The sequence below is a fragment of the mitochondrial genome of Anopheles merus (genome assembly GCF_017562075.2).
Source record: "Anopheles merus voucher AMER20150811V3 mitochondrion, complete genome".
Taxonomy (NCBI): domain Eukaryota; kingdom Metazoa; phylum Arthropoda; class Insecta; order Diptera; family Culicidae; genus Anopheles; species Anopheles merus.
Window position 1 is genome coordinate 1 of NC_028220.1, and position 15,365 is coordinate 15,365.

At 22.4% G+C, this 15,365-nt stretch overlaps 13 protein-coding genes and 24 non-coding genes across 37 annotated transcripts, besides 1 other annotated feature; 22 read left to right on the top strand and 15 right to left on the bottom strand. All coding sequences in view use genetic code 5, as the record gives it.

Annotated features, from left to right (window-relative positions):
* ASK42_gt01 lies at positions 1-68 on the top strand. Its single transcript has one exon. It is a non-coding gene; the product is annotated as a tRNA-Ile (tRNA).
* Positions 66-134, bottom strand: ASK42_gt02. The gene has a single exon. It is a non-coding gene; the product is annotated as a tRNA-Gln (tRNA).
* Positions 134-202, top strand: ASK42_gt03. Its single transcript has one exon. It is a non-coding gene; the product is annotated as a tRNA-Met (tRNA).
* ND2 lies at positions 203-1,226 on the top strand. Its single transcript has one exon. Coding sequence (YP_009176728.1; NADH dehydrogenase subunit 2) is annotated over positions 203-1,226 (1,024 nt in total).
* ASK42_gt04 lies at positions 1,227-1,295 on the top strand. Its single transcript has one exon. It is a non-coding gene; the product is annotated as a tRNA-Trp (tRNA).
* ASK42_gt05 lies at positions 1,295-1,359 on the bottom strand. The gene has a single exon. It is a non-coding gene; the product is annotated as a tRNA-Cys (tRNA).
* On the bottom strand, positions 1,360-1,425 carry ASK42_gt06. The gene has a single exon. It is a non-coding gene; the product is annotated as a tRNA-Tyr (tRNA).
* A 34-nt stretch (positions 1,426-1,459) lies between these two features.
* Positions 1,460-2,960, top strand: COX1. Its single transcript has one exon. Coding sequence (YP_009176729.1; cytochrome c oxidase subunit I) is annotated over positions 1,460-2,960 (1,501 nt in total).
* Positions 2,961-3,026, top strand: ASK42_gt07. The gene has a single exon. It is a non-coding gene; the product is annotated as a tRNA-Leu (tRNA).
* A 5-nt stretch (positions 3,027-3,031) lies between these two features.
* COX2 lies at positions 3,032-3,716 on the top strand. The gene has a single exon. Coding sequence (YP_009176730.1; cytochrome c oxidase subunit II) is annotated over positions 3,032-3,716 (685 nt in total).
* On the top strand, positions 3,717-3,787 carry ASK42_gt08. Its single transcript has one exon. It is a non-coding gene; the product is annotated as a tRNA-Lys (tRNA).
* An 11-nt stretch (positions 3,788-3,798) lies between these two features.
* ASK42_gt09 lies at positions 3,799-3,867 on the top strand. The gene has a single exon. It is a non-coding gene; the product is annotated as a tRNA-Asp (tRNA).
* Positions 3,868-4,029, top strand: ATP8. Its single transcript has one exon. A coding sequence (YP_009176731.1; ATP synthase F0 subunit 8) covers positions 3,868-4,029, from the start codon at positions 3,868-3,870 to the stop codon at positions 4,027-4,029; it is 162 nt and encodes a 53-aa protein.
* ATP6 lies at positions 4,023-4,703 on the top strand. Its single transcript has one exon. A coding sequence (YP_009176732.1; ATP synthase F0 subunit 6) covers positions 4,023-4,703, from the start codon at positions 4,023-4,025 to the stop codon at positions 4,701-4,703; it is 681 nt and encodes a 226-aa protein.
* COX3 lies at positions 4,703-5,489 on the top strand. The gene has a single exon. Coding sequence (YP_009176733.1; cytochrome c oxidase subunit III) is annotated over positions 4,703-5,489 (787 nt in total).
* On the top strand, positions 5,490-5,556 carry ASK42_gt10. The gene has a single exon. It is a non-coding gene; the product is annotated as a tRNA-Gly (tRNA).
* ND3 lies at positions 5,557-5,908 on the top strand. Its single transcript has one exon. Coding sequence (YP_009176734.1; NADH dehydrogenase subunit 3) is annotated over positions 5,557-5,908 (352 nt in total).
* ASK42_gt11 lies at positions 5,909-5,972 on the top strand. The gene has a single exon. It is a non-coding gene; the product is annotated as a tRNA-Arg (tRNA).
* On the top strand, positions 5,973-6,038 carry ASK42_gt12. The gene has a single exon. It is a non-coding gene; the product is annotated as a tRNA-Ala (tRNA).
* Positions 6,039-6,106, top strand: ASK42_gt13. Its single transcript has one exon. It is a non-coding gene; the product is annotated as a tRNA-Asn (tRNA).
* On the bottom strand, positions 6,106-6,172 carry ASK42_gt14. Its single transcript has one exon. It is a non-coding gene; the product is annotated as a tRNA-Ser (tRNA).
* Positions 6,173-6,238, top strand: ASK42_gt15. Its single transcript has one exon. It is a non-coding gene; the product is annotated as a tRNA-Glu (tRNA).
* Positions 6,237-6,303, bottom strand: ASK42_gt16. Its single transcript has one exon. It is a non-coding gene; the product is annotated as a tRNA-Phe (tRNA).
* On the bottom strand, positions 6,304-8,046 carry ND5. The gene has a single exon. A coding sequence (YP_009176735.1; NADH dehydrogenase subunit 5) covers positions 6,304-8,046, from the start codon at positions 8,044-8,046 to the stop codon at positions 6,304-6,306; it is 1,743 nt and encodes a 580-aa protein.
* Positions 8,047-8,112, bottom strand: ASK42_gt17. The gene has a single exon. It is a non-coding gene; the product is annotated as a tRNA-His (tRNA).
* On the bottom strand, positions 8,113-9,454 carry ND4. The gene has a single exon. Coding sequence (YP_009176736.1; NADH dehydrogenase subunit 4) is annotated over positions 8,113-9,454 (1,342 nt in total).
* ND4L lies at positions 9,448-9,747 on the bottom strand. Its single transcript has one exon. A coding sequence (YP_009176737.1; NADH dehydrogenase subunit 4L) covers positions 9,448-9,747, from the start codon at positions 9,745-9,747 to the stop codon at positions 9,448-9,450; it is 300 nt and encodes a 99-aa protein.
* An 8-nt stretch (positions 9,748-9,755) lies between these two features.
* ASK42_gt18 lies at positions 9,756-9,820 on the top strand. Its single transcript has one exon. It is a non-coding gene; the product is annotated as a tRNA-Thr (tRNA).
* On the bottom strand, positions 9,821-9,886 carry ASK42_gt19. The gene has a single exon. It is a non-coding gene; the product is annotated as a tRNA-Pro (tRNA).
* A 2-nt stretch (positions 9,887-9,888) lies between these two features.
* On the top strand, positions 9,889-10,413 carry ND6. The gene has a single exon. A coding sequence (YP_009176738.1; NADH dehydrogenase subunit 6) covers positions 9,889-10,413, from the start codon at positions 9,889-9,891 to the stop codon at positions 10,411-10,413; it is 525 nt and encodes a 174-aa protein.
* Positions 10,413-11,547, top strand: CYTB. Its single transcript has one exon. Coding sequence (YP_009176739.1; cytochrome b) is annotated over positions 10,413-11,547 (1,135 nt in total).
* On the top strand, positions 11,548-11,613 carry ASK42_gt20. The gene has a single exon. It is a non-coding gene; the product is annotated as a tRNA-Ser (tRNA).
* Positions 11,614-11,630: 17 nt separating this feature from the next.
* ND1 lies at positions 11,631-12,581 on the bottom strand. The gene has a single exon. A coding sequence (YP_009176740.1; NADH dehydrogenase subunit 1) covers positions 11,631-12,581, from the start codon at positions 12,579-12,581 to the stop codon at positions 11,631-11,633; it is 951 nt and encodes a 316-aa protein.
* On the bottom strand, positions 12,582-12,647 carry ASK42_gt21. The gene has a single exon. It is a non-coding gene; the product is annotated as a tRNA-Leu (tRNA).
* Positions 12,608-13,991, bottom strand: ASK42_gr02. The gene has a single exon. It is a non-coding gene; the product is annotated as a 16S ribosomal RNA (ribosomal RNA).
* Positions 13,973-14,044, bottom strand: ASK42_gt22. The gene has a single exon. It is a non-coding gene; the product is annotated as a tRNA-Val (tRNA).
* On the bottom strand, positions 14,044-14,840 carry ASK42_gr01. The gene has a single exon. It is a non-coding gene; the product is annotated as a 12S ribosomal RNA (ribosomal RNA).
* Positions 14,841-15,365: a sequence feature (A+T-rich region).

Sequence of the window (15,365 nt, forward strand, 5' to 3'; positions counted from 1 at the left end):
AATGAATTGCCTGATAAAAAGGATTACCTTGATAGGGTAAATCATGAAATTTAACGTTTCATTCATTATATTTAACAGAATTAAACTGTTTCTAAAAGAATCAAAATCTTTTGTGCATCATACACCAAAATATAAAAAGATAAGCTAATTAAGCTATTGGGTTCATACCCCACTTATAAAGGTTATAATCCTTTTCTTTTTAATCAAAAAAATTTCTAATAATATTTTTTTAATTATATTAATTTTTGGAACTTTAGTGACAATTTCCTCAAATTCTTGATTGGGAGCTTGAATAGGTTTAGAAATTAATTTATTATCATTTATCCCCCTAATAAATGATAATAAAAAAAATTTATTAACCTCAGAAAGATCACTAAAATACTTTTTAACTCAAGCATTTGCTTCTTCAATTTTATTATTTGCAATTATTATATTAATATTTTTATATAACAATAACTTATCTTTATATAATTCATTTAATGAAATTTTAATTTTATCTACACTACTACTAAAAAGAGGTGCAGCCCCTTTTCATTTTTGATTTCCAGAAGTTATAGAAGGATTATCTTGAGTTAACGGATTAATTTTAATAACATGACAAAAAATTGCTCCATTAATATTAATTTCTTATAATTTTATTTACAATTTTTTTATAATTTCTATTATTTTATCTATATTAATCGGATCTTTAGGAGGATTAAATCAAACTTCAATTCGAAAATTAATAGCTTTTTCATCAATTAATCATTTAGGATGAATATTGTTAGCAATAATAAATAATGAAATACTATGAATAACATATTTTTTAATATACTCATTACTATCTTTTTCAATTGTTTTAATATTCAATAATTTTAAATTATTTTATTTTAATCAAATTTTTAATTTATCAATAATAAATCCTATTGTTAAATTATTAATTTTTTTAAATTTACTATCATTAGGGGGATTACCCCCATTTTTAGGATTTTTACCAAAATGACTTGTTATTCAAAATTTAACAGCAATAAACCAATTATTTATTTTAACAATTAGAGTATGTTTAACTTTAATTACATTATATTTTTATCTTCGATTATCTTATAGAATTTTTATATTAAATTATCAAAAAAACTCATGAATATTAAAAAATAATTTTAATAATAAAATATCATCTATTAGACTAATTTTTAATTTTATTTCAATTGGGGGATTAGTAATAATTTCAATAATTTATATTATTATATAAGAATTTAAGTTAATTAAACTAATAGCCTTCAAAGCTGAAAATATTTGTATTAATCTTTTAATTCTTAAGCTTTAATAAATTAAATTATTCCTTTAGAATTGCAGTCTAATATCATTATTGACTATAAAGCCTGATTAAAGAGAAAAATTCTCATAAATAAATTTACAATTTATCGCCTAAACTTCAGCCATTTAATCGCGACAATGATTATTTTCAACAAATCATAAGGATATTGGAACTTTATATTTTATTTTCGGAGCTTGAGCTGGAATAGTGGGGACATCTTTAAGAATCCTAATTCGAGCTGAACTAGGACACCCTGGAGCATTCATTGGAGACGATCAAATTTATAATGTAATCGTTACTGCTCATGCTTTTATTATAATTTTCTTTATAGTTATACCTATTATAATTGGAGGATTTGGAAACTGATTAGTTCCTTTAATATTAGGAGCACCTGATATAGCTTTTCCTCGAATAAATAATATAAGATTTTGAATACTTCCTCCTTCATTAACACTTTTAATTTCTAGTAGTATAGTAGAAAACGGAGCTGGAACAGGATGAACTGTTTATCCTCCTCTATCTTCTGGAATTGCTCATGCTGGAGCTTCAGTAGATTTAGCAATTTTTTCTCTTCATTTAGCAGGAATTTCTTCTATTTTAGGAGCAGTAAATTTTATTACTACAGTAATTAATATACGATCTCCAGGAATTACATTAGATCGAATACCATTATTTGTTTGATCAGTAGTTATTACAGCCGTATTATTATTATTATCATTACCAGTATTAGCAGGAGCTATTACTATATTATTAACTGATCGAAATTTAAATACATCTTTCTTTGATCCAGCAGGAGGGGGTGATCCAATTTTATATCAACATTTATTCTGATTTTTTGGTCATCCAGAAGTATATATTTTAATTTTACCTGGATTCGGAATAATTTCACATATTATTACTCAAGAAAGTGGAAAGAAGGAAACATTTGGAAACTTAGGAATAATCTATGCTATACTAGCAATTGGTTTACTTGGATTTATTGTTTGAGCCCATCATATATTTACAGTTGGAATAGACGTTGATACTCGAGCTTACTTTACATCAGCAACTATAATTATTGCTGTACCAACTGGAATTAAAATTTTTAGTTGATTAGCTACATTACACGGAACACAATTAACTTATAGACCGGCTATATTGTGAGCATTTGGATTCGTTTTCTTATTTACAGTTGGTGGTCTAACAGGAGTTGTACTAGCTAATTCATCTATTGATATTGTTCTTCACGATACTTATTATGTTGTTGCTCACTTCCATTATGTATTATCAATAGGAGCAGTATTTGCTATTATAGCAGGATTTGTACATTGATACCCATTATTAACTGGATTAACAATAAATCCAACTTGATTAAAAATTCAATTTTCTATTATATTTGTAGGAGTAAATTTAACATTTTTTCCTCAACATTTTTTAGGTTTAGCCGGAATACCTCGACGATATTCAGACTTTCCAGACAGCTATTTAACATGAAATGTAGTTTCTTCTTTAGGTAGTACAATCTCATTATTCGCTATTTTATATTTTTTATTTATTATTTGAGAAAGTATAATTACTCAACGAACTCCAGCTTTCCCTATGCAATTATCATCTTCAATTGAATGATATCATACCCTTCCTCCTGCAGAACATACTTATGCAGAACTTCCTCTATTAACTAATAACTTCTAATATGGCAGATTAGTGCAATGAATTTAAGCTTCATATATAAAGATTTTATCTTTTGTTAGAATTTAAATGGCAACATGAGCAAATTTAGGATTACAAGATAGTTCTTCTCCTTTAATAGAACAATTAAACTTTTTTCATGATCATACCCTTCTTATTTTGACAATAATTACTATTTTAGTAGGATATATTATAGGAATACTAAGTTTTAATAAATTTACTAATCGATTTTTATTACATGGACAAACAATTGAAATTATTTGAACAGTATTACCTGCAATTATTTTAATATTTATTGCATTTCCTTCTTTACGACTATTATATTTAATAGACGAAATTAACACCCCATCAATTACACTAAAGTCAATTGGTCATCAATGATACTGAAGTTATGAATATTCAGATTTTTTAAATCTAGAATTCGACTCATATATAGTACCAACTAATGAACTAGAAACAAACGGATTCCGATTATTAGATGTAGATAACCGAGTAGTTCTACCGATAAATAATCAAATTCGAATTTTAGTTACAGCTACTGATGTGCTTCACTCATGAACAGTTCCTTCATTAGGAGTTAAGGTAGATGCTACTCCAGGACGATTAAACCAATTAAATTTTTTAATTAATCGACCAGGATTATTTTTTGGTCAATGTTCAGAAATTTGTGGAGCAAATCATAGTTTTATGCCTATTGTAATTGAAAGCATTCCTATAAATTACTTTATTAAATGAATTACTTCAATAACTAACTCATTAGATGACTGAAAGCAAGTAATGATCTCTTAAATCATATTATAGTAAATTAGCACTTACTTCTAATGATTATTATAACTAAAAAATTAGTTTTATATAAAACCTTAGTATGTCAAACTGAAAAAATTAGTTAAATCTAATATTTTTTAATCCCACAAATAGCTCCTATTAATTGGTTAATTTTATTTATTGTATTTTCAGTTACATTAGTAGTTTTTAATATTTTAAACTACTTTTGTTTTTTTTATACTCCACTTAAAACATCTCAATCTTTAAATATTAAATTTAATAAATTAAATTGAAAATGATAACAAACTTGTTTTCTGTTTTTGACCCTTCAACAACAATTTTAAATTTATCATTAAATTGATTAAGAACATTCTTAGGATTATTCCTGATTCCAGTTTCTTATTGATTAATACCTAATCGATTCCAAGTAATTTGAAATAATATTTTATTAACACTTCATAAGGAATTCAAAACTTTACTAGGACCTTCTGGGCATAATGGTAGAACATTAATGTTTATTTCATTATTCTCATTAATTATATTTAATAATTTTTTAGGTTTATTCCCTTATATTTTTACTAGTACTAGTCATTTAACTTTAACATTAGCTTTAGCTTTCCCTTTATGACTTAGTTTTATATTATATGGATGAATTAATCATACTCAACATATATTTGCTCATTTAGTTCCTCAAGGAACTCCTCCTGTTTTAATGCCTTTTATGGTATGCATTGAAACAATTAGTAATGTTATTCGACCTGGAACTTTAGCTGTTCGATTAACAGCTAATATAATTGCTGGACATTTACTGTTAACTTTATTAGGTAATACAGGTCCTATAGCATCAAATTATTTAATTTTATCATTAATTTTAACTACTCAAATTGCTTTATTAGTATTAGAATCAGCCGTAGCAATTATTCAATCATATGTATTTGCTGTATTAAGAACTCTTTATTCAAGAGAAGTAAATTAATGTCAACACATGCAAATCACCCATTTCACTTAGTAGATTATAGCCCATGACCTTTAACTGGAGCAATTGGAGCAATAACTACTGTTTCAGGTTTAGTACAATGATTTCATCAATATACTATAACATTATTTATTTTAGGTAATGTTATTACTATTTTAACTATGTATCAATGATGACGAGATATTTCTCGAGAAGGAACTTTTCAAGGACTTCATACTTTTCCAGTAACTATTGGATTACGATGAGGAATGATTTTATTTATTGTATCTGAAGTATTTTTTTTTATTTCTTTTTTCTGAGCATTTTTCCATAGTAGTTTATCTCCTACAATTGAATTAGGAATAACATGACCTCCTGTAGGAATTGCCGCATTTAATCCCTTCCAAATTCCTCTTTTAAATACTGCTATTTTATTAGCTTCTGGAGTAACTGTCACTTGAGCTCATCATGCTTTAATAGAAAGTAATCATTCACAAGCCACACAAGGATTATTTTTTACAATTGTATTAGGAGTATATTTTACTATTTTACAAGCTTATGAATATATTGAAGCTCCTTTTACTATTGCAGATGCTGTTTATGGGTCAACTTTTTATATAGCAACAGGATTCCACGGATTACATGTACTAATTGGAACAACTTTTTTATTAATTTGCTTTTTACGTCATATTAATTATCATTTTTCTAAAAATCATCATTTTGGTTTTGAAGCTGCAGCTTGATACTGACACTTTGTAGATGTTGTATGATTATTTTTATATATTACAATTTATTGATGAGGTAGATATTTATAAAGTATATATTTGTATATGTGACTTCCAATCACAAGGACTAAATAATTTTAGTATAAATAATATTAATACTATCAGCAATAACATTAATTATTTTTATTATTACAATTGTAGTAATAATATTAGCCACTTTATTATCAAAAAAAACTTTATTAGATCGAGAAAAGTGTTCTCCATTTGAATGTGGATTTGATCCAATAAATTCTTCACGATTACCTTTTTCATTACGATTTTTTTTAATTGCTATCATTTTTTTAATTTTCGATGTAGAAATTGCTCTTTTATTACCTATAATTATAATTATTAAAACATCAAATTTAATAAATTGAACTATTACTAGATTATTTTTTATTTTCATTTTATTAATTGGCTTATACCATGAATGAAATCAAGGAGCTTTAGAATGAAATGAATAAATATGAAGCGATAAATTGCAATTAGTTTCGGCCTAATCTTAGGTGAAATTCACCCATATTTTAGGGTAATAGTTAACTATAACATTTAATTTGCATTTAAAAAGTATTGAATTTTTCAATTTACCTTATTAATTGAAACCAAAGAGAGGTATATCACTGTTAATGATAAAATTGAATTTTTATAATTCCAATTAAAGAAATATAAATGGAATTAAACCATTAAAGAGAAAAGTTAGCAGCTTTTTCTTGATCAACATATTTCATTTATATAGTTTAACAAAAACATTACATTTTCAATGTAAAAATAAAAATTTATTTTTTATAAATATTTAAAGATTAAAATAATCACCCTAACATCTTCAGTGTCATGCTCTAAATGTAAGCTATTTAAATTTAATTTACTAATACAACTAATATTAATAAAATAATAAATCACAATATATAACTTAATAAATAAATTTTTAAACTATTACTTTGAAATTCTTGAAGATATAAAGAATAATTTTTTAACTGAGAATATACTATTTGCCCACCAAAAAATTCTCTTCAACCTTGATCGAAACTTTTATAAGAATATAATCCTAACTTTAATGGATAATTAATTACACCTAATGTAGAAATAACAGGTATAAATCATATAGACCCAACAAAATTAGTAAAATTATAAAAATATAAAGCCTTATTAGTAAAAAATAATTTTACGTCTCTAATTAAATATCCTATTAAGCCTCCAACAATACAGACAAATAAAGTCAATAACTTTATTTCTAAAGGTAAACAAATTATTGCAGGATTTAAAAACATTAACCATCTTAATATACTTCCACCAATTACTGCTATAACAGTTAAAAAACAAATTCTAAATAATATAGTTCAACCTGAATCATTTAAAGGATGTAATCTTCTACTATTAAAATCACCAGTTATTGAATAATAAACTAACCGAAATGAATAACATACAGTTAATCCTGTACTAAAAAAAAAAAGAAAAAACGAAAAAACATTTACATAAGATAACATAACTATTTCTAAAATAAGATCCTTAGAATAAAATCCAGCTAAAAAAGGTATACCACATAAAGCTAAATTAGCTACATTAAAACAACTACAAGTTAACGGTATTCTTATTCTTAAACTTCCTATTATTCGAATATCTTGAGAATTTTTTATATTATGAATAATAGAACCTGCACATATAAATAATAATGCCTTAAATAAAGCATGAGTTAATAAATGAAAAAAAGCTAATTTATAAAATCCTATAGATAAAATACTTATTATTAAACCTAATTGTCTTAAAGTTGATAAAGCAATAATTTTTTTTAAATCAAATTCAAAATTTGCACCTAATCCTGCTATAAACATAGTTAATCCTGAAACTAATAATAAAAATTGAGCTATTCATCAATTTATTAAAACATCATTAAATCGAATTAATAAATAAACCCCCGCTGTTACTAAAGTTGAAGAATGAACTAAAGCAGAAACAGGAGTAGGAGCAGCTATTGCTGCTGGTAATCAAGAAGAAAAAGGAATCTGAGCACTTTTAGTTATAGCAGCTAATATAACTAATCCTCCAATAATTATTATTTCCATATTATTTTTTATTATATCTAAATAAAAAATATAATTTCAACTCCCATAATTTAATATTCAAGCAATAGCTAATAATAAAGCCACATCCCCAATTCGATTGGATAAAGCAGTTAATATACCAGCATTATAAGACTTTACATTTTGAAAATAAATAACTAAACAATAAGAAACTAAACCTAAGCCATCTCATCCTAATAAAATTCTAATTAAATTTGGTCTAATAATTAGCATTATTATAGATATTACAAATATTAATACTAATAAAATAAACCGATTAATATTATAATCCTCTTCTATATATTGATTTCTATAAAAAATTACTAAAGAAGAAATTAACAAAACAAAAGATATAAATATTAAGCTTATTCAATCAAATAAAAATGTTATAACAATAGATATAGACTGTAATCTTAAAATTTCTCATTCAATAAAATACACTAAATCTGTTAATAAAAACTTTAATCTAATTAAAAATAATCTTAATCTAATTGATATTAAAAAATAAAATCTAATTTTACAATAATTAACTAAATAATTCACGATCTAAAATGAATAATTTCATATCATTGACACCACAAATCAATATTTTTTTTAAACTATTTAAATAAATTCATAACATACAAAAACTACTTTTTAAAATTAATAAATTTAAAGGTAATCAATGTAATATTAATAATAAAAATTCTCGAGTAGTTCCTACAGAGAAAAAATAAACTCCAGAATAAATTTTTCCATGTTGACTATACGCAAATAAATATAAAGAATAAGCTGCTCTAAAAAAAGATAAAAAAGATAACATAATCATAGTAATTCAAGACCAACTAACGATTCTATTCAATAAAGAAATTTCTCCTAACAAATTTAACGTTGGAGGGGCAGCTATATTACCAGAACATAATAAAAATCACCATAAACTTAATGTTGGTATAAAATTTAATAATCCCTTATTAATTAATAAGCTTCGTCTTCCTATTCGTTCATAAGAAATGTTAGCTAAACAAAATAAACCAGAAGAACATAATCCATGAGCAATTATTAAAGCATAAGACCCTGTTAACCCTCAATAAGTTATTGTTAATAATCCTCTTAAAACAATACCCATATGAGCTACAGAAGAATAAGCAATTAAAGCCTTTAAATCTGTTTGTCGTAAACATACTAAACTAATTAAAACTCCTCCAACTAAACTAATACTAATTCATCAATAATTATATTTTACACCAGAAATTTGTAATAAAGAAAATATTCGTAATAAACCATATCCTCCTAATTTTAATAAAATACCAGCTAAAATTATAGACCCAGAAACTGGGGCTTCAACATGAGCCTTAGGTAATCATAAATGAACCAAAAATATAGGTATTTTTACTAAAAAAGCAAAAACTAGAGAAAGATACAATAAATTAAAATTAGAAAATCTATAATTTAATAATAAAGTAAAAGATAATGTATTTTTTGAATTTAAAATATAAAAAATACCAATTAATAAAGGTAAAGAAGCTAAAAGAGTATAAAATAATAAATAAACCCCTGCTTGCAATCGTTCAGGTTGATACCCTCAACCTAAAATTAAAAATAATGTAGGAATTAAACTAGCTTCAAAAAATAAATAAAATATAAAAACTCTTATTGATCTAAATGTTAATACTAACATAAAAAGCAAAAATAAAATTATAAAAACAAATAACTTTTCATAATTATTTGTTGAAAATACTTTTTCACTTGCTATTAATATTAACCCACAAATTCAAAAACTTAATAAAATTAATCCATAAGAAACTATATCTAACCCAAAATAATAAGAAATATAATTAAAATAATTTAAAGATCTTAAATTAATTATAAACATAAAAGTTAATAAAAAAATCAAATTTTGAACCGTTCAATAAAAATTTTTTAAAAAAGAAAGAGGAAATATAAATATTAATATAAAAATAAACTTTAGCATTGTAAAATAGAAAAACTTTGAAAATAATCATTACCATGAGTACGAATTATAGAAACCAAAATTGATAAACCTAAAACCCCTTCACAAACACAAAAAGTTAAAAAAAATATACTAAAATAAGTTTCATAATTTATAAAATTTAAATAAAAAAATAAAAAAATAAATAAACTTAATACTATATATTCAAGTCTTAATAAAGTTGATAATAAATGCTTTCGATTAGAAACAAATACTATACAACCAAATAAAAACATAATTATTGATAAATAAAATATTAAAAATATATTTGCCATTAATACAAGTTTAAATAGTTTAACAAAAACATCAGTCTTGTAAACTGGAAATAAGAATTTCTCTTTTTAAACTTCAAGAAAAAAGAAATCTCTTTTTCACTAACTCCCAAAGTTAATATTTTAAATAAACTATTTCTTGAAATTACAAAATTAATTATTATAATAATATGCCTAATTATAAGATTTATTTTTATACAAATAAAACATCCTTTATCAATAGGTTTAATACTATTAATTCAAACATTTTTAACATGTTTAATTACAGGAATTTATGTTAAATCTTTTTGATTTTCTTATGTATTATTTTTAATTTTTTTAGGAGGAATACTAATTTTATTTATTTATGTTACTTCATTATCATCAAATGAAATATTTACTATATCTTTTAAATTAACAATATTTAGATTAGTTTTATTTTCTCTTAGTATGATAATTTTCTTTATTTTAGATAAAACTTTGATTGAACAATTTATTATTAATATAGAAATAGAAAAATTTTCAATAACAAATAATTTAATTAACGAAAATATTTTATCGTTAAATAAAATATACAATTTTCCTACAAATTTAATTACATTACTACTAATTAATTATTTATTTCTTACTTTATTAGTAACAGTAAAAATTACAAAAAAATTTTATGGACCATTACGGCCAATAAATTAATGTTTAAACCTATTCGAAAAACCCACCCTTTAATTAGAATCGCTAATAATGCATTAGTAGATTTACCTGCACCATCTAATATTTCAGCTTGATGAAATTTTGGTTCTTTATTAGGATTATGCTTAATACTACAAATTTTAACTGGATTATTCCTAGCTATACACTATGCCGCAGATATTGAAACAGCTTTTAATAGAGTAAATCATATTTGTCGAGATGTAAATAATGGATGATTTTTACGAATTTGTCACGCTAACGGAGCTTCTTTTTTTTTTGCTTGTTTATTTATTCATGTAGGACGAGGAGTATATTATGAATCTTATCTATATCATATAACTTGAAATACTGGAGTTATTATTTTATTTTTAACAATAGCAACAGGATTTTTAGGATATGTATTACCATGAGGACAAATATCATTTTGAGGAGCAACAGTTATTACTAATTTATTATCAGCAGTGCCTTATCTAGGAATGGATTTAGTTCAATGAATTTGAGGGGGATTTGCAGTTGATAACGCTACTTTAACTCGATTTTTTACATTTCATTTTATTTTTCCATTTATTATTTTAGCTTTAATAATAATTCATTTATTATTTTTACACCAAACAGGATCTAATAATCCTCTTGGATTAAATAGAAACGTAGATAAAATTCCATTTCATCCTTATTTCATTTATAAGGATATTTTTGGATTTATTGTATTTTTATGAATTTTAGTAACATTTATTTGAAAATTTAATTACTTACTAATAGACCCAGAAAACTTTATTCCTGCTAATCCTTTAGTTACTCCAGTACATATTCAACCAGAATGATACTTTTTATTTGCTTATGCTATTTTACGATCAATCCCTAATAAGCTAGGAGGAGTAATTGCTTTAGTATTATCAATTGCTATTTTATTAATTTTACCTTTCACACACTCTAGCAAGTTTCGAGGATTACAATTTTACCCATTAAATCAAATTTTATTCTGAAATATAGTAATTGTAGCTTCATTATTAACTTGAATTGGAGCTCGACCGGTAGAAGACCCATATATTTTAACAGGTCAAATTTTAACTGTATTATATTTCTCTTACTTTATTATTAATCCTTTATTAGCAAAGTTTTGAGATAAACTATTAAATTAATTAATAAGCTTTTATAGCATATGTCTTGAAAACATAAGAAAGAAGTAAAGTCTTCTATTAATTTATACTAAATTTTATTCATTAAAATAATAAAGAAATAAAAAAAATCTTTAATCCTACAAAGAAAAATAAATAATTTAAAGATAAAGGTAAAAAACTTTTTCAAGCTAAATACATTAATTTATCATAACGAAATCGAGGTAAAGTCCCTCGAACTCAAATAAAAATAAAAGAAATAAAAGATAATTTTAAAAAAAATATAAATCTATAAATATCACTTCCTAAAAAAATAACTACAAATAATATACTTATAAATAAAATACTAGAATATTCAGCTAAAAAAATTAAAGCAAATCCCCCACTTCTATATTCAACATTAAACCCAGAAACTAATTCTGATTCCCCTTCAGCAAAATCAAAAGGAGTACGATTAGTTTCAGCTAAACAAGAAGCTAACCAAACTAAACCTAATGGAAAACAAAAAAAGATAAATCAAACATAATCTTGATAAAAATAAAAACTTAAAAAATTATAATTACCTACTAAAAAAATAAAACTTAATAAAATTAATGCTAAACTAACTTCATAAGAAATAGTTTGAGCTACAGCTCGTAACCCCCCTAATAAAGCATAATTAGAATTAGAAGATCAACCTGCAATCATTACAGTATAAACCCCTAATCTAGTACAACATAAAAAAAACAAAACACCTAAATTAAAAGAATATAACTTAATTAAATAAGGAATACATATTCAAATTAATAAAGATAAAAATAAAGAAAAAACAGGAGAAAAATAATAAGAAATATAATTAGATAATAATGGATATGTTTGTTCCTTAGTAAACAATTTTACAGCATCACTAAATGGTTGTAATAATCCATTAAATCCAACTTTATTTGGTCCTTTACGAATTTGAATGTAACCTAAAACCTTACGTTCTAATAAAGTTAAAAAAGCTACACCAACTATTACACAAATTACTAATAATAAACTTCCAATTAAAGGTATAATACCATCAAATATAAACAATACTATTTATAATTAAAAATTATATATATAAATTCTAAATTTATTGCACTAGTCTGCCAAAATAGTAAATTATTTTAATAATTTTCATTTAAATAAAATTATATTTTTTATATTAGGTCCTTTCGTACTACAATATAATAATTTATTAAAGATAGAAACCAACCTGGCTTACGCCGGTTTGAACTCAGATCATGTAAGAATTCAAAGGTCGAACAGACCTAAACTTTAAACTTCTACACCTAAAAATAACTCTTAATCCAACATCGAGGTCGCAATCTTTTTTATCGATATGAACTCTCTAAAAAAATTACGCTGTTATCCCTAAGGTAACTTAAATTTTTAATCCATAAAACAGGATCTTTTATTCATAAATCAATGTAAATAAATAATAAAAGTTTATTTAATTTTAATACCACCCCAGTAAAATTTTATTTAAAATATAAATTTTAAAATTCTTTATAATTTATAATTTATAAAAATAAAGATCTATAGGGTCTTCTCGTCTTTTAATTAAATTTTAGCTTTTTAACTAAAAAATAAAGTTCTATATAAATTTTAAAAAAACAGTATATATCTCATTCAACCATTCATACCAGCCTTCAATTAAAAGACTATTGATTATGCTACCTTCGCACGGTCAAAATACCGCGGCCCTTTAAAACTCAGTGGGCAGGCTAGACTTTAAATAAAATACAAAAAGACATGTTTTTGTTAAACAGGTGAATATATTTAATTTGCCGAATTCTTCATTAAAACCTATCAAATTAATTACTTTATATAAATTTATATACTAATTTTATCATAATTACTAAATTTTTATTATTAAAATTTAAATTTTAATAAATAATTTAATTTAAATTAAATAATTTTTTATAAAAAATAAATTATAACAAATTTATTAATAATAGCTATTTTTAAGCTTATATTTATTTAAAAATTATAAAAAATATAAAATTTTATTTTAAAGCTCATCCCTTAAAATATTACTTTATTTAATTATTAAATTAAAAAATTAACTTAATAAAATAAATAAGCTAAATTAAATTCATTTCTTAAAAAACTAGATATATTTTAAAACGATTAACATTTCATTTCTAATTACATATTTAAAATAGTTATTCCACAATAACTTTTATATATAATTAAATCTTTAAAATTCGAGAAAAATTATTATAATAATTTATTATTTAATAAACCCTGATACACAAGGTACAATAAATTAAATTTTCTTAAAAATTAAAAATTTTTCAAATTATTTCAATATTCTTTTAAAATACTAATACACTATAATTAAAATTATTATTTCATTATAAATTACTAAAACTATAAAAAATAAAATTATTTTTATTAATAATTATAAATAAAAAAAAATAATTAATAAATAATTATTATCAATTTAAATTGATTTGCACAAATTTCTTTTCAATGTAAATGAAATACTTTACTAATTAAGCTTTAAATTGTCATTCTAGATACACTTTCCAGTACATCTACTATGTTACGACTTATCTCATTTTAAAAATGAGAGCGACGGGCGATGTGTGCATGTTTTAGAGCTATAATCATATAAATAATCTATTTTATATTACTATTAAATCCACCTTCAAATTTTTATTTCAAAAAATTATCCGTATAAATATATTTATTGTAATCCATTTCTACTTAACCATAAACTGCACCTTGACCTGACATATTATTTAATGAAATATCAAGAAAATTATTAATCTTATAATATATTCTGATGACGACGATATACAAATTGAAAACAAAATTAAGTGAGGTCCAACGTGGATTATCAATTACAGAACAGATTCCTCTAAATAGACTAAAACACCGCCAAATTCTTTAAATTTTAAGAATATAACTAATACTACTTAAGTATTCTTATATATTTAATTTTAATAATAGGGTATCTAATCCTAGTTTATTATAAAATTTTTATAGCTTAAATTAATCTACATTTTAATAATAAATAAATTTAAAAATTTCACCTAATAAATTTATATATAAATTAAATAATTATAAACAATTTAACTAATACTAAAAATTTTTATTTGCATCATTTGTATAACCGCAGTAGCTGGCACAAATTTTACCAATACTATATATTATTACTAATTCAAAATTTCTTTTATAATTAATATTAATTACTGCGAATAAATTAAAAATTATTAATTTTTAAAATTAATAAAAATTCACACAAAAATTTACATGTAAAATAAAATAATAATAAAATATTTAACTAGAATAAAATAATCTTATTAACATTAAATAATTATAAATTAAATTTAAAATTTAATAAAAAATAAAATTATTTTAATAAAAATATATAAACTATTTTAATAATTATTAAAAATATAAAATAATTAAATAAAGTATACTTCTTTCAAAAAAATTACCCCTATTTTTTTTTTTTTTTTATTAATATAATTTTAAAAATAAAATAATAATTTTAAAATTATTATTATATATATATACATAATTTATAATTTTAATAAATTAATTAAATTTATTGTTAATGAATTTTATTTTAATTATTAAAATTTTTAATTTATATAATATATTTATATATATATATATATTTATTATAAATTTATTATTATATAATAAATATAATTTTTTTTTTCAAATATAAGACTATATGGTCTATAAATTATATCACCTTATTTATATAAATATATAATATAATAAATTTATATATATATATAAATCATTTATATACTAATTAATTAAATTTTTGTCCCGTTATTTATAATTATTATTTATAATAATAAATTTTGTAAA